At 50.3% G+C, this 23,315-nt stretch overlaps 1 protein-coding gene across 2 annotated transcripts; it reads left to right on the top strand.

The window, feature by feature from the left end:
* The first annotated feature begins 225 nt into the window (after positions 1-225).
* LOC104021772 (cryptochrome DASH-like) lies at positions 226-22,955 on the top strand. Of its 2 annotated transcripts, none has more exons than XM_087765287.1 (14): positions 226-403; positions 529-701; positions 2,908-3,001; positions 4,256-4,386; positions 5,258-5,406; positions 5,764-5,852; positions 7,930-8,003; positions 9,701-9,790; positions 11,707-11,786; positions 13,134-13,193; positions 14,265-14,422; positions 18,272-18,391; positions 20,048-20,224; positions 22,264-22,955. In XM_087765287.1, exons 1-14 carry the CDS (start codon positions 338-340, stop codon positions 22,366-22,368), a joined length of 1,566 nt encoding a protein of 521 aa, XP_087621413.1. In that variant the 5' UTR covers positions 226-337; the 3' UTR covers positions 22,369-22,955. The 2 variants fall into 2 exon arrangements, with proteins under 2 accessions (XP_087621413.1, XP_009473648.1); XM_009475373.2 differs by having other exon boundaries at positions 22,261-22,955.
* The last annotated feature ends 360 nt before the right edge of the window (positions 22,956-23,315 follow it).

Raw genomic sequence — 23,315 nt, 5'->3', positions numbered from 1 at the left:
GGCGCTGGGGGCGGCCGGAGGCGGGAGGGCTCCTCCCTGGCCGGGCGGGCTGAGGGAGAAACGGGGCGGTGAGGCGGGAACCGGGCGGGCTGAGGGGGAAGCGGGGCGGTGAGGCGGGAACCGGGCGGGCTGAGGGGGAAGCGGGGCGGTGAGGCGGGAACCGGGCGGGCTGAGGGGGAAGCGGGGCGGTGAGGCGGGAACGGGGCGGGCTGAGGGGGCCGGGCCGGGCTGAGGGACGCCGAGCTGAGGGAGGACAGTGCCGAGTCGGCTGAGGGGGCCGGGCTGAGGGAGGACAGAGCCGGGCCGGGTGAGGCGGGTCCGGCCCCGTCGAGGCACCATGTCGGGGGCGGCGAGGACGGCCATCTGCCTGCTGCGCTGCGACCTGCGCGCCCACGATAACCAGGTAGGGCCCGGCCGGCGGCCCCCCGGGTATTTCTTTATAAATAACCCCGCTGTGGGGTAGGCTGGGGAGAGGTGTGCGCTGCATCGTGCCCCCGAGAGCTGTCATGGCCCTCTCTGTGTTTCCAGGTGCTCCACTGGGCTCAGAGCAACGCAGATTTCATTATTCCCCTCTACTGCTTCGACCCGCGGCACTACCTGGGCACCCACTGCTACGGCTTCCCGAAGACAGGGCCCCATCGGCTCAGGTTTTTGCTGGAAAGCGTGAAGGATCTAAGGGAAACGCTCAAGAAAAAAGGAAGGTAGTTGAGAAAGCACCATGCAAATAACACGTCTGGTTTTGTTTTCTTTCTCATTTTCAACACATATTTGTGCTGTGAGTCAAATCATGTCAGATACTCTGGGCTCTGATGATGGCTCATTTCAGAGGGCCACAGCCCTTCTGTTACATATGGTAAGGTGCCATACACAGCCGCTGCTCAGACAACCTGCTGTGGCACCTGCAAGGGAGCGAAGAGCCACCCAGACTGTGTGCCATTGGAGATTTTGCTTTCTTGAAGTCAGATACCACAGATGGGCATCAGCCTTGAATGCTTTGCCCAGAGTCCTGACGACTGAAGATATGAATGGCAGTCGTCCGAGATGTAGGCAACAACACTAGCCACTGTGGCATGCGTCCTTCCTTGTCCCTAGCGAGTTTTCCCTAGGAGTTGCCTTGAGACAGGCCGTCATGGATCCTGGCTTGTGAGACTGGAGAGTTAAGTTTGCTCATGCCCTGTCCTGCTAAACCCAATCTCTTTGGTAGGCTGCACTGTGGGAAGGGGGTCTTCAGGGATTCCTCCTTCATTATGTCTGTAGAAACCATAACAGGTAGACCAGGGCCTTGAAGGTCTACATGCTGAAGAATCCCATTATCAGATAACATCTGTCTTTACTTAGCAGAAGATGCGTCAGCCAGCCTGTCTTGTCCGAGAGCAGCATAACAGTGGGAGTAGAAGCAAGAGGAATGGCTCTGGATTTGCAGTGCAGCGTGGACCATGCAGATGGTGAATGTTATAGGAGACTGAAAGAACTGATCAGTGGGTATCTGCACCCACACCCTGCAGTAAACAGATTCGGAGCTGCTTGAATGCTGCTCTGCTGTTGTCAGTGGCTGATAAGAGATTGGTCTTATGCAGTGAGAGATGTGTGGTTGTGAAAAGCCATGCTAAGACTTAGAATCATAGAATCGTTCAGGTTGGAAAAGATCCTTAAGATCATCGAGTCCAACCATTAACCTATCACTGCCAAGTCCATCTATACCATGTCCTCGAGCACCACATCTATCCGTTCTTTAAATACCTCCAGGGATGGAGACTCAACCGCTTCCCTGGGCAGCCTGTTCCAATGCTTGACCACCCTTTCGGTGAAGAAGTTTTTCCTAATATCCAACCTAAACCTCCCCTGGCGCAGCTTGAGGCCGTTTCCTCTCATCCTATCACTTGTTACTAGGGAGAAGAGACCGACCCCCACCTTGCTACAACCTCCTTTCAGGCAGTTGTAGAGAGCAATTAGGCTCCATTTCCACAAGCATGAAGTATCTTCTTCATGGTATCTTCTTCCTGGTATCTTCTTGATTAGAGGGGTAGACAGAAATCTCCTCCACATCCAGTCTGTGGTGTTCCCTGTGGGCAGCTTGGTCCCTGCTTTTCTGTAGGATGTAAGGGGAACAGCTCTCTCAGCAGCACCCCTTGCTCCTGCCTTCTTCAGACCCAGCTCATCTTTGAAAAAGCTTTTCAGTTATGCTTTAAATTATTCTGGAAAAACCACTGTACTACCCCTTCAAGAAATTATTTTCCAGCACAGGCCTCTTTTAGATGACACAGTAGTGTGTGTGTGTGTGTGTGTGAGAGAGAGAGAGAGAGAGGGAAAGAGACGGAGTCACATACGAGGCTCCTCACAGACCTCTGTACCCACCTCTGACCAGCTTTCTCACCACAGCTTCTCTTTTGGTCTGGTGCCCTGGGTACACAGCTGGGCAGTTGGTGAGGTTGCAAGGTGGGAGGGAAGTTTTGTTGACTCTTACGAGCACAGGGCATTCAGAAGAAAGAATTCCTCTGAATACTCCCACATGAAAGTAGAGAGGGGTCTGCCCACAGGCCACCACTACCTGTGAGGGGGATTCAAAGAGGAATCAGTTCTTGAATCTCAGCCTCAGTGTGTGAGTATAAGCAGATCTGACAGATTTACTTTTAGGTAACAGCCTGGCTTTGTGCCCAGTCATCCTTTCTAAGGCATCCGGGGTGGTAGAAATGTGTTAGACACAAACTCAGCCCCAGAAGCTTACAAAATGTGTTCATTGGGTCCTAAAAAATGTAGGCTAGTCAAATCCTGTCTGTTTGCCTCCGCATGCTGTTCGTGCTCCATAGAGAACTAGTACATGGGTGCCTGGGCCAGAACTAGGGCCTCCTATACACATAAATAACAATAACATCAAACCTAATTCAGGCCAATATTTTGTGTTTGCAGTACCCTGGTTGTGAGGAAGGGAAAGCCAGAAGATGTGGTCTGTGATCTGATTACTCAGTTGGGCTCTGTCAGTGCTGTGGCTTTCCATGAAGAGGTAAGGGAAATATTTGAGTGACATTGTTAAAAGATAAAATCAGGTTGTGGAGGTTTCTTCCACAACCAAATGGTGATGTAGATCCTGTACGTTCAGAGCCTTTCTTGTCTATGGTATTGTTAACCTTGGGGAATGGGATGGGGACGGTGTAGGTGTCTGGGTGGGAGTCCTTGCTGGATGACAGCGGCTATTTGTGATTGATCACTTGCAAGTGCTGTGTCTTGAGGAAGAGGATTTTCCGGCAACTGGCATTTTAGGTCAGCTGAGTTAATTTCTCCTTCTGTTTGCATCAAGCTGCCTTTTCCTGGCGCCTTGCTTGCACAGGGAGCTAGCTGCCAGGGGGCATATTGTATCGAGGGTAGAACAGGCCCATGGTGAGCTGACAGCACCTATATTTAGACAGTTGCCCACCAGTGTGTTGGAGAACGAAACAAGTCTGGTCCTGGACTGCCGATGGGGTTGGCACATCACTGACCTGTCTTTGCTGAGCTAAGTGGTTTGACCCAGAGCCTGCTGAATTCAGTGGAGGGCTCCGGATCCAAACCGCTGGGTCTGGAGGCTTTGTGTACGCACACGTGTATGTACGTAGGTGCACTCAAGTATTAGCAGACCCTGGGCCTCAGAACTGCCTGATGCAGGAATCAGTCTGTGACCTGCACTGCAGATATTGCTGGTGTTAGGCCTACAACCCTTGTAACTTGACAACCTACACATCCCATAGTGCCTTACTCCATGCAGCACTAAGAACAACCACAGAGGACCAAACAAAAGGCCTCGTCTAACTCCATAGCCTTTTTCCTGACAGTGACCAATAACAGATGCCCAGAGAAGACCACAGGAGTGGGACAGGTCTGTAAAGATACTTCCCCTGCGTACTTTCCCAGCCTCCCAAGAATCTGTGGCTCAAGTACTTCTTGAAACAGGAATGCTATCCCGATATTCAGTAACCCTCAGTGGATTTCTTTCACCTATATTTGCCCGGTTGCCTTTCCAGTCCATTTAAACTTAAAAGATCTGCAACATCGTACATCAAGGAGTTCCTTATTCTGGCATTGGTGCTACTAATGGAAGTGAAAACACTTGTGGGGTTTGGCAGAGGGAAATACTAAGAGATTGTCTGTGTGCAACTCTCTCTAAAGGGATGAAGCTAAATGCGGAGACGAGGGAGGAGGGCCAGAGCAGGGACCAGGGTCTGTGTGCACGCGGGAGCTGAGGCCGTGCAGCTGTGGCCTCACTGCGTTTTGTTCTCCCTAGGCCACGCAGGAGGAGCTGGATGTGGAGGAGGGGCTGTGCCAGGTGTGCAGCCAGCACGGGGTGAAGATTCAGACATTCTGGGCATCCACGCTGTATCACCGGGACGACCTTCCCTTCGGGCCTGTTGCCAGGTGGGCTGCTCCGTGGTGGCACTTCTTCCTCCACTGTCCCATTTGTTTCTCACTCCAGTGAACAGCTCAGGAGGGATCTTAGTCATCTGGTCCCGTTAGTCCATCTGCTTTTATGAACAGCGCTGTCACGCTCGTACACATCAAGGGGAAAGGGCACATTCATCCCTCCGTACTAGTAGGATTTACACTCTGATATGCATAAAGCCGAGGGGTTTGTTTGACCGTTTATTGAGGAACTGATTTCTCTTTGCCCTTCCACCAGCACAGTTTGGATACTGTGCCAAGTCCTTGTGACATTGGACTGGATTGCTCCGTTACTCTGTCTGGCTAAATGCAGCTGCCTATGACAGTAGCCCTTTGCTTGTGGACTCTGCATGGATCCCTCAATATTCACTTGAGGGGTAGGTGATGGACTTGAGTGATTCATGGTATCCTACAGAAAATACAGAAAATAGGGCAGAAAAGTCAGGCCATAAAAGTGCCTGCTTCTCTCCATTGACTGAAAAGGCAGTGGGAGGTTGGACGCTTTTACGTTGAGGTCAGCCTTGTGGGTAATCAGAAGTTAGGTGAGATAAATCTCACCCTCATGGATTGCCCCATCAGGACACACTTTAAATTGAAAAGGCACCATTTGCCTCAGAAGCAGAAAGAAATTGGGTGAAGGACTGAGCTTCCTATTGCTGCTAGCCCCAGGGGCATCTGCCTCTTTTGTGCCAGGTGATGTGCAAACCTGTGTCACAAATACGAACTGGGCCCTCAGGAGGGCGCAGCCTAAAAAGCTAACCCTCTGTCTGTGGAAGCTGTGTGGTGCTGTGTGGAGGGGCCAAGGTAGCCATCCTGCGGAGATCTAACTGCGCTGTGATCTGTGCAGGTTGCCCGATGTCTACACCCATTTCCGAAAAGCGGTGGAATCAGCGGCGAAGGTCCGGCCAACCCTGCGCATGGCAGATCAGCTAAAGCCTCTGGCTCCGGGGGTGGAAGAAGGGTGCATCCCTACAATGGAGGATTTGGGACAGAACGGTAAGAAAACTTAATTTGGCAGTTGCTCCCATGAAATCCTACGTAGAGATGTTTCTTACTGAGAATCAAAACACGGAGGCCTCCCAAGGGCAGTGGTTGCCCTTCAAACTGTAACTAACCCTCTGTTCAATCGTACAGCAAATGAAGGTAAATTCCCTGCCCTGCAGCTGGGTGGAAAACATCCTCTTAGTAATTTTTAATGTTTGATGTGGCCCTTGTTTTAAAGGAAGACCAGGGCACAATCTTTTATGTCCCCAAAGCAGACATCCCTACTGCTGAACATTCCTAGATTTCCAGCTCCCTACCTCTGAGATGCTTTCCAAGGGGGTAACGAGGGGACGGTGTTTTCTGTGGCAGATCCTGTGACTGATCCACGAACAGCCTTCCCCTGCAGTGGAGGAGAGACCCAGGCTTTAATGAGACTGCAGTATTACTTTTGGGACACGGTAACTCTTACGTTTCCTTGTCTGCATCCTCCCCCTTGTACATTCGGCTGTGCAAGTGGGTGAGGCTGCAATTTCACTTCCTAATAATATTTCCTTAGCTCCTGGATAACACTTTACAAAGGAAGGAATTAGCATTATTTCAGTTTTCCAGAGAGACAAACTAAATCAAAAAGAAGTCATCCAGGAACTGTGAATGTAAGCCAAATACTTAGGAACCTAGTTTAGTGGCCAGCCCTCTGAAGTTTTTTTTTCCATCAACTTTTGGGAATTGGGACAAATTTTTAGCTCCTTTACCTTGATTTGCCCTTTCTACTCTCCTGTCCCATGTCATCAGCAATGTAGTTCCTCCATTTTGGAGGAGTGAAAAGTGGCCTGAAGGGCTGCAGTTGCAATTGGGGTGAGGAACAACCAACCCAAGCTGCTGCCCGCAGTTAAAAATAGTAGGATGTTCCTAGTATGGTTTAAAAACTGGCAGCCAATAATTACAGCTACTTCTTGCTCCCTCACATTGGTGGAGTGAAGCTGCTGCTGACTGCATTTCATCTGTGCATCCTGACCGTTTTTGAACCTTTTCCTGGTCTAGTTTGAGAAACTGCCTTAAATTTGCCTTGTGTGCATTTAGACGAAGACACGTGCTGATTTGCAACAGCATCGGCCCCTGCGCAGCTTCGTGGATAAAGGGGGTAGCACCCCTCCAGCTGAGATGGGTTAAGAAGGGTGCTGTGTCCAGTGCGCTCACTGGGACAGCCCCCGGGGGATTCTACAGAAGTTCCTGCCTTCCCTTGCTGTTGGGGAGCATCTGTCGTGGGTTAACCCCAGCCGGCAGCTCAGCCCCACCCAGCCGCTCCCTCACTCCCCACCAGTGGGATGGGGGAGAGAGTCGGAAGAGTAAAAGTGAGCAAACTCATGGGTTGAGATAAAGACAGTTTAATAGCGAAAGCAAAAGCCGTGCACACAAGCAAAGCAAAACAAGGAATTCATTCCCTACTTCCCATCGGCAGGCAGGTGTTCAGCCATCCCCAGGAAAGCAGGGCTCCATCACATGTAATGGTGACTTGGGAAGACAAACGCCATCACTCCAAACGTCCCCCCCTTCCTCCTTCTTCCCCAGCTTTATATGCTGAGCGTGACATCGTACGGTGTGGGATATCCCTTTGGTCAGTTGGGGTCAGCTGTCCCAGCCGTGTCCCCTCCCAACTCCTTGTGCACCCCCAGCTGCTCGCTGGTGGGGTGGGGGGAGAGGCAGAAAAGGCCTCGACTCTGTGTGAGCACTGCTCAGCAGGAACTAAACCATCCCTGTGTTATCAACACTGTTTCCAGCACAAATCCAACACACAGCCCCATACTAGCTACTGTGAAGAAAATTAACTCTGTCCCAGCCAAACCCAGTACAAGCATGCATAGCTTCTACTCTTGGTCAAATATTAATACGATCAGTGCTGGAAAACCTGTTCCTTCTTTTTTGTTATGCAAATATTGTCTCCCCCGGTGAGCTAGAACAGTTCTTCAGCAGCTGTAACCTGTGCAGGGAAGGGGATCAAGGAGAGATCAGGCTTCCCTATATCCTCTGCACTGCCAGTGGAGTGCCCAGAAAACGGAAGATCTGCACCCTGCTGTAAATGTGGGTGGCCCAGGAATAACAGCGATCAGGCTTCCTGCAGCTGAGTGTTGGGTGCTGTCAGACGCTGTGGTTCTCAAACCCAAGCAAGCAGCCACACGGAGAAGGGAACCGGCCACCAGTCCCCCTGGTGCTTGTGCATGGATTATTGATCCGGAGTCAGCCGGGTACGGGCAGGGAGCAGTACAGCCCGTTTCATAGCGCTTGTAGAAAGAGATGTGCTGCAGGCTGAAGGGGGGAGCATAGCTTGTGACACGCATCCCAGAACTATAATGAAAACTGCTGGCCTGATTAATTCCTGTGCACTGGAGGCAGTAATTTGGCAGCTCTGTAATCCTTGCAGGCAGCCATGAGGGGGAGCCCAGCCCTGCCAGATTGCCCTGGCTCCAGTAGGAAAGAAAACCTATTTAGCAGGTCGTACGTAAAGTACTAAAACATTTTGTTCTTTTGCTTGCACAGAACCTGGTTGCATCTTACAAGGAAACTCGGAATGGACTGGTGGGAATGGATTACTCAACTAAATTTGCACCGTGGTAAAGAGTTTTGTTGTGAGACTGGAAGCTCCGTCTCTGCTCCCATCCCAAATTGATGTTACCTGTCTGCTGAGTGCTCAGTGGGCATGGGGAGGGGTCTGGGTGTGATTCCCTTGCCCTTTTTGTTGGGGTAGAGCAGCCTCAGGCAGCAGTTCCCTGGGAACATTCTTGCAATTAGGAATTGCTGAAGTGTAGCAATACTGTGCCAAAAGCCCAGTGTGCCGGGAGCAGCGATGTGGACAGGGCACTGGGGAGACACACAACTTGTCTTTGGCTTTGTGCTGATGTGTGTATCTGGGGTGGCTGAGCAGCCAGGGAAGAAGGGTAGCTTCAGCGCTTCATGGGGCTGTAGCAGAATTCGATCCAGTCCTGGTTTGCTGAATACTGTGGGGCAAGTCACCTCACCTCACTGCCATCCTGTTTTTCTGTGGGGTGAAGAGACATTTCTGATTATTCCTATCGCAAAAGGATCTCTTGTTTGGGTAAATATGATGACTTCTAATTCGGCGTTTCAGTCTCCAGTGCTGGAAGGAGCAGAGTTAATTCCAAACTGAAACTGCAGCAGCAGAACTCAGTTCAGCCTAACGCTGAGAGCATCTGGAGCATTTTCCCGACAGAATTGCAATATGAAACAATTTTTTGAGGCTGTTACAGGTCAGGATTTCTTATTTTCAACTGGCTTTGTGCTTCAGTGGTTGCAGTGGATGGCTCCACCTGGTGGCACTTTGGGATCCCAGGACCCCTGGCACTGCAGAAGTTCTTTCTCTGTGGTGGCCTCCACTCGAGTTTTTTGAAGCTGGCTGTTTGCCCAGAGCAGATGGTCCTGATCTGCCTGCCCCAAAGTGTTCCTCTGTCAGATAATCAAAATCAGACCGGTTCAAATTGCAGCCACCTCATACTGGCCATTTCTCAGCGTTAGAGCTGCTCATTTCAGCAAAAACTCTTCAGGCTCTTTCTTCCCGTTTTCCAAAATTCATCAGAACATCAAATGTTTCCACGAGCCCTCGTGGGAAATTGCAGTAAACCAGATTTCTAGGAAAATCAAGGTAAAAGTTGTTCCTTGTCACCTTTTGCCATGGGGTTGGAGCCTACAAGCTCTTTCTGGTCTTGCACAGCACTGATTTGGAGCAAATGGAAGGAGCCCAGTGGGTCGAAATGCCAGAGCTGGGTTTGATTCCCCAGTTTTCCTACCCTGCCTGAGATTTTCAGCAACTCACTTGCTTTCTGTGGTTGCTCAAATGAGACACTAAGGTACTGCAGCAAGAGGAGCCCTGGGCATGTGATAAACAGGTTTGTAGTAAAAGGAGGGCTGATGAACAGCTACGGCAGATGATGTAGAGACTGACATTTGAGATCCATTTCTGGGTTTGTTGTTGGTGTGCTCAGTCACCAGCTGATCAAGTCTTTTAGGCAAGATTTGTCAAACTTCTGTAAAATTATTTATCTCAGTAGCTTGGAGACTGCTGTAACAGTCATGTGCTGGGAGGAGGGGCGGATTTTGATTCTGAGATTGCAGAGTTGCAAAAAAAGTCGTACAACTTGAGTAAAGCTGTTTGGGAGGTCAGTGGCATAACTGCGAACCAAGCAAAAGTTTTCAGACAACAACTCTTAAACAAAACAGCCCCTCCACTCCCTCGGCGCAGACATCAAGCTGTCAGTCCTGCCTTGCATTCAGGACATCGTTCTTCTGCCTTCAGGCTGGCGCTGGGCTGCATTTCACCTCGATACATCTATGAGCAGATCCAGAAGTACGAAAAAGAGAGAACAGCAAATCAGAGCACATACTGGTATGTCGCTGCACGATCACTGTGGCTTGTTTTCTCGGAAAAGGAAGCTGGCATCTCACGCACAGGAGAAAGTGATTTGTTAACTTTCTTCTTAATTAATGTTTGTTTTTCCTGTGCCTGCTCTCTGGTTCCTCTGGGTTGCACTGCAGTTCTGTTTCAGTAGGGATTTATTAGTCTGCCTTTGACATCCAGAGGCTTTAGGCACTTTATAAGTAAAGATTATTAATGCTAGTTGTTATTATTATTGCTGGGAAATTGTGGTTCATGATTTTAAAACTGATCTTTGTGAGCCATCACCATCCCTCTCTGTATTGTTATTATGGGCTAGATGAGAAGGAAGAAGAAACATTTACAAATAAAAGCCAAAGGGTTTCTCACGCCAAGGATGTGAGCAGGGTTTCACCCAAAAGGCTCAGCGACTGTGGGACTTGTACGAATCACATGGTGTCAGAAGGATCTCTGGCCACAGTCCAGCAAACGGCCCCGTGCTTGCTCGGCTGCTTGACCGTGGCCACAGCACCATAGCAGAGGGGAAGAGGGGACTGGGAAGCGGGCTTAATGCATCGTGCCTTGTCACCCGTGCTCTTCCTCACCCCGCCACTGGCTGCTCGCCTGCCTGCAGGTTGTCCTGAAGGAGTCTGGGGGACAGCTGAGGTCAGTGTATCCATCCCGGGGCTGGCCTTGAACTTGCTCATGCACCCCCATCTGCCCAGCCGCTGTTAATTAGAGCCTGGTAGGGAGCTCTTACGGAGAAGCAGGTTCATGTTAGAGCCTGGCCTAACACTAGACCTGGATGGGAACAAACCCAAACCAGAAAGGCTGTGCAAACTGTAGAACTGTGTTTTCGTATTGGTTTGTTACATTTGCAACATGTCAAACAGCACAGTGGTTGGTGAAGAACAAGCAGAACATTGCCAACAATTCTGGACAAAATACTCAATGTCATTAAAATTCACATGACAGATAAAATATCGACCTTTTGCCTGTTGAAGCGTAGGCTTTTTTTTTTTTTTCTTCAAAGACAATTAAGAGAGGAAAGATTTCAGGAAATGAACATACTCATGTTTTTCTGTCTAATAGCCAGCCAGCCTGCCTGCAGCCGGAGTGCCATGGTGATCTAAGCATTTTAAAGTGATAAATAATTATAAAAAAGAAGCTGTCAAGCTCCTAGGCGCTGCAGTCAATTGTACAGCGAAGTACAGGTCATGGTGGCTGCACGTGAGGGACTGACTGAACCTCAGTATCATGACAGCAGTTTTTAGCATTTGGACAGTGTCCTCTTTTGTAATCAGATTTTCAGAAAGATCTTGTAAGCCTAAACATCAGCTGAGCAGAATATTTCCAATACGCCAGAGAGCTGAAGCAGGTCTCAGAGGCTGAGGTGCCGTCATTTTATAAGAAGCTCTTTTTAGATCAAAGTTTTTGTATAAAACTGTCTATTTTCTGTGGGCCTAGCACCTGCTCTCATGAGCTAGACCACTGCAAAACCAGTTTTGAAAGGTGCCTTTAAGTCCCTTACAAGGATTATTGCTTAAATCAATGCAAAGCTCTTAGGAATGTGCTGACATGCTTGCTCGTGCGGAAGCGTGGAGCTGAATCAGGTCCTCGCCCTGCTCTTTGGAGAATTAAATCTCAGTAGGGATGGATGAGGAATAGGTTTCCTGAAATTCTGCTCCTGTGCTAGAGTTAAGGAAAGCTTCCCAAGTGAGTCATGCAAAGTTTGCTTTCGCTGTAGTCATCCAGGTGCAAGCGGGGTAAGGAGGCTTGGGGCAAGAATGGTGTAACGGGAAGGTACCTGAAATCGCTCATTGCGAATAAACCTCACGGTGTTAATGATGGGTGCTACGGAAGGAATGTCCTCATGCAGTAATTTTATCTAACCCACAGTGAAATACAGACATGGCTTTGTGTTTTAGGGTCCTGTTTGAACTGCTGTGGCGGGATTACTTCCGATTTGTGGCCCTGAAGTATGGCAAAAGGATTTTCTCATTAAGAGGTGTGTACGGATCACCATATTTGGAGAGGAAAGGTATAGTCCTACAACAGGGCAAGTAAGAGAAAAGGCTGTCGGCATTGTGTTGTACAAATGTTCTTCTCGTAGCGGTTCTGTCACCACCCCGGGATGTTGCTGGGGACTCACTATTAGCACAGAAGTGCCTCAGCACCACGGTGCTGGACACAGCATAGACACTGAGACTTTTGCCCCAAACCTGATTAGATACGGGGTGTAGTATTAGCACATGTCAGTGGAAAAGAGCAGCACAATAAGAATAAAGATGCTGTTTCCGGAGACACTCCACCTTCGGAGAGAATCCGGGCTTCAGGCTTGCCCAAGTTCACCATGGAATCTGGGACCGAGCAGGAACTGACCCAGCAGCGCGAATCCCAAGAAACCAGATATTTTTCCTGCCTTGCACTACATAGGAATCAGAACGAGATTCAGCTCCAGGCCCAGTCGCTTATGTGTGGGTGACTACACATGAAATGGGGCTCTGCACTCTCAGTGCAGCAACAAATACCTAGTCCCTACAGTCAGGAAACCCTACAGCTGATGCCTGCGTTGGGTGAGCTGTTCTCCGTGTGACGGAGCTGCCCACACCTAAGCACACAGCACTCTTTTACACGCCCTAGGGCAGTCTGCCTGGCATCCAGCGGTGGCTGCAGAGGAGCACATCTCCGTCAGGGCCTGTGCCCCGTCTGCCAGGCCTACGTGGCTGTTTCGAATGCCCTACAGCGTCTCAAATGGACTGGGTGCCAGTGGTGGCCCTAAGCTTAGATGTCTGGAGCTGGAGCCGAGTCATCCCTGCTGCCTCCATTCCACTGTACAGAGGACTGCAATTGCCACTGGTCCCCTGCAAACATGAAGTCATCCCCCTCATCTGTTCCCACCCCACTGCAGGAGCAAAGTGCTACCAGGGGTTTCTGCCAGGTAATTCTGGGTTCAGTATCTGCTACAGAAACAGATTTCACATAAACGTTGTCCTGGAGTAAAACTGAACAAGAAAATACTAGCTTGGGCCAGAGCACGTCTCCGGCCACTTGTGAGGCCTGAATCATTTTTAAGTAAAAAGAGCAAACACCAACAAAACAAATAATCAAAATCTGTTAGGGCTTGAGCATCCTCCGTGTGCATGAGACACCCTTTGCAACACTTGAAAGGAGGAACAGGTCATCTCTAAACCTTTGCAGAAGGAAGGTGGCTTGTTTGTAATACCACTGAGAGGGCTAGCTGCAGCCTAATGTCTTGTCTCAACCAAGGTGCCTCTGGCTGTCATTGTTTTATTAATAACTGCCTGTGTCAGCATTTGTCTTCATTAGCAGTTCATTTTTTTTTCCTCAATAGGGCTTCAAAGCAAAGAGGTCCCCTGGAAAAAGGACCTTCAGCTCTTCGACTGTTGGAAAGGTCAGTAGAAACCGCAGGTTTGGCTAAGTCTGCTTTTGGGTTCCACGTGTCTGCATGCTAACGTGCGCCCTAATGCAAACTCAGATTTATGTAGGGGAACGGTCAGCATGATCAGGCCCTGTCATTTAAACTGTTATCACCAAACACTTGGCTGGTAACGCAGGATACTTGGCTTCTCTTCTGAGACTGAGCACCATGCAGGAGCAGGCCCACAGGGTGTCATGAACGGCCAGGCTCTGTCCGGCTGGGGCGTGCGTTGTGAGATGCACCGCAGTTAGATCTTCCTGCCCGGGTGGAAGTGTCTACGACCTGTTGGTCCCTTCTGTTCAGTCACACAGAGGCTGACCAGCCCTTCTTATCGATGCTAAATTGTTCTTCCAATTGGTTTTGGTTAGAAGGTTAAAACAGCCTTAGAATAAATCACATCTTTCGTTATACCACAGCCTTTTAAAATCCTTGCTTTTCTTCAGTTTTTATAACTGTGTTGTCACATGAATAGCAAGCATAATATCTCAAATTAAAACTTGGAGGGACTAGCAGATTAAAGTATCAGAATCGGTGAAATACACACCTGTATAGCTTTCTTCACATTAATGCCATCTGTGTCCACGTGCACACGGGTGCAATAAATCTTCCCCTTAACAACAGACAAGGCTCTCTCCTTTTCAGGTGCCAACCCTTGGGGACTGGTCCACTACGCTCCTCTCTGCTATTAGTCACCTGTCAAGAATTTTTCTGTTCTTGGCCCACCTCACTGTTGTGCCTGTATTTTTTTTCCTCTGCAAAATTCCCTGCAATCCACCTGATTCATTGTTTGTCCAGTCTGAGATTTTTCTGTTTCTTGTTTTTTCTTGCCAGAAATTCTCATTTTAATTTTCAGTATCATTTCCCGTTTAATTTCCAGTGGATCTTAGTGGCTGCACGCCAGTTAAACCTCACTGAAATCCCTCCCTGGCGCTGTACCCTGGCACTGTCTTACCTGCCTGGGTGGCTGTGAATGCGTGACCACAGGTTGGTTTATGCGTGCCCAATAATGTCATCGCATCCCAGCGCTGTCTTTTGTCTCTGCAGAGGGCAAAACAGGGGTTCCTTTTGTGGATGCCAACATGCGAGAGCTGGCTGCGACGGGCTTCATGTCTAACAGAGGGCGGCAGAATGTCGCCAGCTTTCTCACCAAGGACCTGGGTCTGGACTGGAGGATGGGAGCAGAATGGTTCGAATACCTGCTGGTAAGACTGAACCCTTTGTGTGTCTGGAGTTGTTTGTGCTCCCTGCCCTGACTGACAGACAGGAGGACAGCTCTGCCTAATAAGGAAAGATACAGCAGATGATCAGTAATTTTCAGGCTGATAAAAAGGCATGCATATCCTGCTTGCATGGTGTGTACTTCCCAAAGCTCACGTAAGAAAAGGGAATCCATCAACCAAGATGTAGCTAGGAAGTTTTCAATGACAGTTTTGATTCTCCTTGCAGGGTTTTAGCCAGAGATCTGTCACACTTGAGAAAACTTTCTAGCAGAAATTATGTTAACAGTGTGATTTGCTCACCCCAGAGGCTGGGGAAGAGGACAGCCCAGAAACAGAACATAAAAAGAAATGTGTTCTGGCCACTGAAGGCAGTGTTGGCACAGCGTCTTTGCATTGATCGCTGTGGACAGGGAATTCATCTAGTCAAGAACAGGCGAGTACGGACAATAGCTGGATCAGCTTCCAGAGAGCTCCGCCCTGGCTGGAGGCATCCTTCTTCATCCTGGTGAGTCACAGGCCTCCCTGCCAACTGGAGCACCAATTCCTTTCTCGTGCCAATCAGCAGCCACGCAAGCGCAGTTAAATAGCTGGGTTGCTTCTCCGTCCTCAGTCCCCACAGAGTCTTCCTAGGAAGGTGTGAACAGGCTGGCAGTCCCAGCTCAAAGACACGGGCTCTGTGCCTCTGCGCAGCTCTGTGCATCGTTGCTTGGTTGATACTGATGTTGCTCGGGTGACACTGATGGAGAGACCGCCAGTAGCACCAGCCTGAGCGTTGAGAACTGAGGCTGAGGAGGTGATAATCCGCATTTGTTCTTCACCAGACTGAACGGTAGGGATTGAAAAAGACTAATATCAGCCTCGCATTACAGATCTTGTCTGTAGGATACAAGAGGCTATTGGTAATCAGGAAACTCTACTCACTAGGATGGCTGGAGGTACAGAGAAAGCCCAGTCACCTCACCATTACCTGCAATTAAAAGAGCCTTTTTTGTGAATGTAGTTTTTTTTTGAGCTTCCTTGGAGCTGGGCTCTGACATGGCTTTGGCTGCGGAGATCTACAGGAAGATCTGGGTGCTTTTCCCAGTGCTGTGCCTCACACCAGTGCTGCGAGCAGTGGTGGGGCTTGCACAGTAATATGGTGCAGGACTTCTGCAGCATCCTCCAGAAAGTGGTGCTGGTAGCTCCATGCAGCGATGCTTTTCCAGATAGGAGTGAGAGCCCCCAGCACATGGCACCAGAGAACTTGTATCAGAAAAGTGGTGGCTTTATCCTTTATATCCTGACTGGAATTTGGGATGGAAAATCTTACCTTGAGTGCATTCCTTTTGTGGTTTCAGTGGGTCATATAAGATGGCTGATACCCTGCGTGCCCTAAGCTCCGTAGCAGTGACTTGCCAAGCAGGGGCTGCATTTCAATATGGATGATCTAATTCCTGCAGCCTGAGTGCATTGTATCTGACGCGCAGTGCCCCTCCAGAACGGTCCGGCACACACAAATGTGCAAACTCGTCTGCGCGTGCCTGTCCTGCAGTGAGCCCCTAGGACCGTTCTGAATGTTGTGTAGTATCTGGCTTTTGATGGCATCTATCAGCTCTGGCTTTCAGAGTAGTTACAAAGGTGACTTCATTTCACAGAGAGGGCAGCTTGCTTCATGTACAGGCAAGCCTCGTACTCAAAGTCACCGGCTGATTAAGAGCAGGGAGTCAGGAATTGAGGCTTTGCTCTGGCGGGCGAGCAGCCTTGCCTTCCTCAGATAGGAGCTTGGGTCACTTTGCAGTCAGACTCAGAGGGCCACGGAAGATTCCAGGTCCTGTTCCCCAAGTGAGGAAGACCTGGAAGGTCTCACACTAGAAAGCTGCTCCCTGGGTTATTTACCTTTATTCCTATGGGCATGAGTGTTACCAGCCTTGCTGGACGCGGGATTTAGCACTCTGCACTAGCCCTTTCATCTCGGGAAGCCCCAGATGCTGAGCGCCACTGTAGGTTGGTGTGGCACAGGCTGGTCCTTCTGTCCTTCTGTCCCTTCCTTTTAGCTTGTGGCACACTGATATATTGCTAGACAGCTCTGTTACTTTAACCTGGTGGCAACCCCAGAGTCACATACAGGAGATGTAAGTTTGATGGGGGAGATACGGCCATAGAATGGTAGAGGCCAGTACAGAACTGAAACTGGTCTCACTTGCCTCTAAAAAGGGAAAGCAATGCGTATTTCATCTCTGATACTTCCAGCAAAGGCCCAGCGAGTGTTTGCACGTGCCTGTGAAAAAGAGGGTGTTTGTCATCCACACCAGATGGGCAGGGAGACTAAGGCAAGCTCTCTGCAACCCACCGAAGCCAGGGGAAAGGCCAGAGACCTCTGGTGTCCTGTAAAATATCTCAGCTATGATTTCATTCACAGGGTCAGGCCCCAAGGAGAGGGAGAGAAACAAAGAGAAGAGAATGCCAGGAAGGGGCAAGGCTGAGGGGGAAATGAGCCTGCCTCCTCCAGTCCCCCTTGGCTTTGCCCTCACCTCCCACACACGCTTTCCTGCACGTTAATCGCACAATCAGGCCTCCGATGGCATCTTTCTTCCCCTCCTTATCTCACTGCCTGGAGGAAGTGCTGCTGGGAAGGGGAAGCCTGGTGCACAGTGAGCATCGCTGGCTATTGATCACCCTGACCCCGGCTTTGCAGAGAAAGGGGGAGGGAACTGGGCACAGCCCATTCCCCTGTGCCTTCTGCCGTCTGGGTGCGTTCAGCTCCTCACTTTAAGGAGTGGCTGAGATTTTGGGAACATCGCCATGTGAAAAGGTTGTTGCTGCGGCTGCAGTAAAGGGAGAAGAGAACAGCGCTGAACCTGCTTCGTGACGTGTCTTTGCAAACTCTCTCTGCTGCAGCTGCCAGCGCTACGCTTTCGCAATGTGAACACCCCTCCTAGGAATGCGCCGAGATCCCATGCCCTGTTTGCTATCACTGCCACTCCCCTCCTGAGCTAGGTTTGAATTGTCCTACAACTGGAAAGCTTCTGTGGTTGCATTTCAGCCACCCTGCCCAGCTGAAGAGCACTCAGACTGAACCATGTTCAGCTCTCGTTTGTGGCCGTTTCAGGAGCCTTGCTCCATTTCACATAAGCATCCTTGAGAGCTTTTTATTTGTTTAGATGTAGAATAACTTGACGATGAGTATGTCATGGGAGCTCTAGTGTTTCCCGTAGTAAAGCACCTCTCTCTGCCAAGTCCCTGTGAGCTGAGGCTTATCACCTGACGAAGCTCGAGTATAGCGGGGAAAAAAACCTGCAGTGTTTGTATCGCTTGCATGTTCATACGCTCTGTGTGGTCACTCCGTACAGTCTGAGTTAGACTTTTCTCCAATCTGCCGAATAGAACCTGCAGAGATTATTTTGTTAGTCTGTGGTCTGTGGTCTCTGGTCAGGAAGAATTTTCTCTTGTATTTGAAATGTACTGGGCTGTTTCTTAGAATATGAGCACTCAAAAGCTAGGGCGAGTTGTCATGAAGTCTGCCAGATGGCGGCAGAAAGAAAAGGATTTTTTTAAAAAAAGGAAGCAGAAAGAGAGGGACTTTGGTTGGACTTTGACTGATCTCATTGCCCTAAGGACCACGAAGTGAAGTAGCCTGGGAAGCTGATCGCAGCTGTACAAACCAGCCATGCAGCATGGGCCTCTTGTGAGCCAGACGGCTGTACCTACCTGGGAGAGCCCTGATGGCCCCGGTGCGGCCAGATCGATTCCCATGCAAGGAATTCTTCCCTTGAGATGAGGGGTGGGTGGGGAGAGAAGATTCACCAAGGGCCGGCCCAGCTCTTCTTACTGTTCTCTTCCCCTGATCTCCAGGTGGATTATGACGTTTGTAGCAATTACGGCAACTGGTTATACAGCGCTGGTATTGGCAACGACCCACGGGACAACAGGAAGTTTAACATGATTAAACAAGGCCTGGATTACGATGGCAATGTGAGTCTTGTTTGGCTGTCTTACAATGAAGAGTGCAGCAAAGCATATGTGATAGTGTCAGGGAATGGAGATCAATCTGCTGTGTGGGTACTGCTGCAAAACCAGTTCTGTGATCTTGCCAACAGTCAGACAGGTTCCTCATTGTTGTACAGGAAGATCTGACGTTTACAATCTGCTGCTGTCCCCGAAGAGGCTGGTGCTCTGTACGCCCTCCCTGCCCTGCCCTTGCTCTGTGTGTTTAGTGTTTCATCACCATTTCTTCCGGCTAACAGCCACATCCCACCGTATCTCACACAGCCATTTCCTTGAGCACAGAGCAGCTTCTTGGAGAACTCGGAAGCGCCAAGAGAAACGGAGCTGCTCACATGCCACCTCGGGAGCTCCTGGAGAGCAGATTAAACCTGTGACTCCTCTGACTGTCCTCTGTAAGCCGTGGGAGCAGAGAAATTGCCCTTTCCATGTGCTTAGCCAGTGTTCACATACCGGATTACCTGTTTCCACCCTGTTCCTCAGCTTCATAGAATCACAGAACCATAGAATCGTTAAGGTTGGAAAAGACCCTTAAGATCATCGAGTCCAACCGTTAACCCAGCACTGCCAAGCCCACCACTAAACCATGTCCCTAAGCACCACGTCTACCCGGCTTTTAAATACCTCCAGGGATGGGGACTCAACCACTTCCCTGGGCAGCCTGTGCCAGTGCCTGACTGCCCTTTCCGTGAAGAAGATTTTCCTAATATCCAATCTAAAGCTCCCCTGGCGCAGCTTGAGGCTGTTTCCTCTCGTCCTGTCTCTTGTTACTGGGGAGAAGAGACCAACCCCCACCTCGCTACAGCCTCCTTTCAGGCAGTTGTAGAGAGCAATAAGGTCTCCCCTCAGCCTCCTCTTCTCCAGACTAAACACCCCCAGCTCCCTCAGCCGCTCCTCATAAGCCTTGTGCTCCAGACCCTTCACCAGCTTCGTTGCCCTTCTCTGGCCACGCTCCAGCACCTCGATGTCCTTCTGGTAGTGAAGGCCCAACACTGAACACAGCACTCGAGGTGCCGCCTCACCAGTGCCAAGTATAGGGGCACTGTCACCTCCCTGGTCCTGCTGGCCACACTAGTCCTATTTTTTTTGTTATCTTGCTTCATGGCAAGCTGCGCTGTAGCCTTTCGGCACTGTAGCTGGCAGGACTTAGCGAGGAATCAGAAATTAGTCCTAGTAGGGGACACAGCAGCAGAGTTAATGGGAGAGATTCAGGGGCGAGGGAGGGGTTCATCTTGCCAAGCACAAGAGTGTGCAGCTGAGCGAGTCACCCTAGTTTGCTTCAGTCACTGGAAAGAAAAAAGGACTTCTTGTGAGAGGCTTCATCTCACGATGTCCTAAATAGGGCAGGTGAACTGTACCAAAAAAGCACCTCTGTCTCTCTCCTCTGCCTGCAGAGTGAGCTGGGGAGAAGAGCTCCAGCATCCAGGTCTCTGTGTTTAGGCACTAATTCTGGGTAGAGGGTTTAGCAGGAGCGGCCAAGACTTGGCAGAGGTAACTGATGCTGTCGTACACCAGCTGCTTTACCTGGAAATCAGGCTTCTTTCCTTCATGTTAAGAAGGACCCTTGCTGGGAAGCACTTACAGATGGTTACTGAATGGATCGCGTCCCGTTGGTTCTGTTTGCAGGGAGATTACGTCCGGCTGTGGGTCCCAGAACTACAGGGCATAAAGGGAGCGGATATCCACACCCCTTGGGCACTGAACAGTGCTGCTCTCTCCCAGGCGGGAGTAACTCTAGGTGAGACCTACCCACAACCGGTTGTGACAGCCCCAGAGTGGAGCCGACACATCAACCAGAAGCCCGTGAGTACTGGGAAGGTTCGGATGGGGTGGGAGGGCTCCAGGCAGCTGCTCTGTGGCTGTAGGAGTGTCTGTGAATTCTGCTCTTCTTTCTCAGGTGTAAAAGGGAAAGATTGCTTTAATGCAAAGTCACTTTACCTCACAGCAGAGGGTGGTCCAGCTCTGCACAGCGACTGTGCAGCCAGGGTGTTGTTCACTATTTTCTAGGTAGCTTTTCATAGAATAAGATCACAGAATGCTTTGGGATGTCAGGGACCTCTACAGGCCATCCAGTCCATCCCCCTGCCATGGGCAGGGACATCTACAACCAGATCAGGTGGCTCAGAGCCCCATCCAGCCTGGCCTTGAATGGTCCCAAGGATGGGGCATCTCCCACCTTTCTGGGCAACCCGTTCCAGTGTTTCACCACCCTCATTGTAAAAAATTTCTTCCTTATATCTGGTCTGAATCTCCCCTCTTTTAGTTTAAAACCATTCCCCCTTGTCCTATCGCAACAGGCCCTGCTAAAAAGTCTGTCCCCATCTTTCTTGTAGGCCCCCTTTAAGTACTGAAAGGCCACACTAAGGTCTCCCCACAGCCTTCTCCTCTCCAGGCTGAACACCCCCAGCTCTCTCAGCCTTTCCTCACAGCAGAGGTGCTCCATCCCTCGGATCATTTCTGTGGCCTCCTCTGGCCCCGCTCCAACAGCTCCATGTCCTTCCCGTGCTGAGGACCCCAGAGCTGGTCGCAGGGCTCCAGGGGGGTCTCCCCAGAGTGGAGCAGAGGGGCAGAATCCCCTCCCTCGCCCTGCTGCCCACGCTGCGGGGGATGCAGCCCAGGGGATGGTTGGCTTTCTGGGCTGCGAGAGCACGCCGCCGGCTCATGTCCATTTCTAACTCAGGTTTTTTCCTTCCGGCTATATGTAGTGCCAGATATACCCACTGTGGTGAATGATGTAAATTGTAACTGCTTCTTTATCCCATCAGCCTGGTATAGTCAGCAGGGCTTAGACGGAGAGAGCGTGTCCTTCCCAGCCTCCTTCCCTGCCCGCCAGGCCCTGCCTGCCCTGCCAGCCCCAACGGCAAGCAGGGAGGGATGGGCTACCTCTGAAGGCCTCCGCTGGCCTAACCACCCAAAAACCCAACAAACTTCCTACCATGCTTGAGCGCATCCAAACTGGAGTCAACAAGACCAGTAAATACAGGGACTAGCCCTTGCACTTTGCTTTTTGGGTGTATCTCCCCTTTAGAACGGGGACAGATTAAGATGTGGATCCCGAAACGTGTCAAGACTTGTATCTGCTGACTGGGCCGCTGTTCTTGGAGGAGACGGGTACAGAGGGAAAAGTGCTCTGTAGGTCGAGGTAGGGTCAGTGGTGGTGGAGATGGACGGGAAGAAAGAAATGTTTGTCACCCACAGTTGCGTATTTCAAGGGGTTTTCAGCATTTTGCCTTCCCCCATGCAGAACCCGTTTCAGGTTTTAATCCCAAAGTGCAGTACCAAATTTCTCGGGCCAGATTCCTTCGCCATGAGTAGGAAGTTTTGCGGAAGCAAAGCCTTCTGCTTCCAGCCGTGCTGTTGAAGGGCCTGGATTATTACCTTTCTGCTTAAGAGTGCATCTGAGATCAGAGAAAGGACCCTGTGAAGGAACCCCTCGGTGAGACACTGGTTTGAGGCAGTGACAAAACTTGAACCCAAAAACCTCCTCCGTCAGGCAGGAGTTTCGTTTTGATCAACTTTCCGGCTCAGTTTGGCCTCTGTGGGCCTGCACCACCACACTGTGCTCATGAAATTAAATACTGCTGTTAGGGACTGTCGGCCCAACGTTATTGAGGCCTGGAGAAGAACCTCTCCCTTTGGAAATACAAGCCCACATCTTACCAGAAGCCCTAGTTCCCCAAGCCGAAGCCTAAAGCTGTGCCTGTCAGGCCTCCCCTCCTTTTTGCAGACTTGGGGGTAGAAGTGCCACGTGCCCATTTTTCTGCGTGTCAAGGCTGCTTTGCGATCAGATTTGCTCCGCGGCATCAGTAAATATCTCACTGTTCATCTTTCGCTTGCAGCAGGGAAGAAGCCCCCATCCCAGGGGCAGGAGAGGACCTGCGCACGCGCCGACGCGGCACAAGGACAGGGGGATCGATTTTTACTTCTCCCGCAAGAAGGATGTATGAAGAAGGCTGTCCAGGTGCGTGCTGGAGCAGCGCTCAGTGGGAGCTTTCGCTGCCGAAGAGGCCAGGATTAATCATCTCCTTGAACCAAGCCCATGATGGAAGTCTGGCCACGACAGAGTAACTAGGGATCTGCCTTTCCAGTGTTCCCAGGGCCGTGAGCTGGACGTGGGGACCTGGAGGCTGTGTATTAGCACGGATTGTGGTGGTCGGATCTTGTATTTTCGCTTGGGTGCTTAGGCTGGTGCTGTGAGCGCTTGGGCAGCTCCCCCGCAGCGGCTGCCCTTTGGTGCTGAGGGTCTGACTGCCGCGGACCGTGGGCCACCCAACGCCGCAAAGTCCTTTGCTTGAAGGGAGCTGTCTAACTAATCTTAATTAACCAAAATGGCCTGGCCTTTCTGTTTGGAGGCGGTGTGGCTGCTTTTCCAGGGCCTCTTGCTTTGCACTGGGGCTCACAGCTGTTTGTTACACCCAAATTTCTACCTCTCTTTGCAAACCGGAGCAGATGGTTTATGTGGCAGGTGGTCAGTCACAACTCTTTCTAGTGACCTTTCTTACGCTAATATTTCGTGTTTTAAAGCTTTAAAACTACCGACCATTGTGCAATTAAAAGTTTTACTACTGGAATATTTCCTCTTTTCTCATTTCCGCTGATGCAGCAGAGATCTATAGACAGAGTGAGACTTCAGAGGATGTTCTTTTATCTGTCTCCTACAGTACTTTGGAGAAACAACAAATTCCTCTTGAAAAACTGCCCTGGAGCCCTTGCAGCCCCCCGCTTCTTTTTGGTACCAGCCTGGAAGCTGGAAACTGTTCAATTCATAGCTGAGAACCGGGTTTTGTACTCAGCACCAAAATCCAGTCTAAAACAGTTCCCTGGCCATTTTAAGGATTTTGTTTTTATGCAGAACGTTGTACTTGCTGGAAGAGTTTGGGAATTTGGAGACAGC

This window comes from Nipponia nippon, unplaced genomic scaffold (genome assembly GCF_047370975.1).
Source record: "Nipponia nippon isolate SJK-2023a ecotype South Korea unplaced genomic scaffold, ASM4737097v1 scaffold_1, whole genome shotgun sequence".
Classification (NCBI taxonomy): Eukaryota; Metazoa; Chordata; class Aves; order Pelecaniformes; family Threskiornithidae; genus Nipponia; species Nipponia nippon.
Note: the sequence above shows the minus strand (reverse complement) of the source record. Positions and strands in the feature narration are given on the sequence as shown.

Excerpts from the sequence above, each read along its gene's own strand:
- LOC104021772 (XM_009475373.2), top strand. The coding sequence starts at position 338 with ATGTCGGGGGCGGCGAGGACGGCCATCTGCCTGCTGCGCTGCGACCTG. Across the intron at positions 404-528 it reads TGCGCGCCCACGATAACCAG|GTGCTCCACTGGGCTCAGAG; the intron begins GTAGGGCCCGGC and ends CTGTGTTTCCAG. Across the intron at positions 8,004-9,700 it reads TCAACTAAATTTGCACCGTG|GCTGGCGCTGGGCTGCATTT; the intron begins GTAAAGAGTTTT and ends TTCTGCCTTCAG.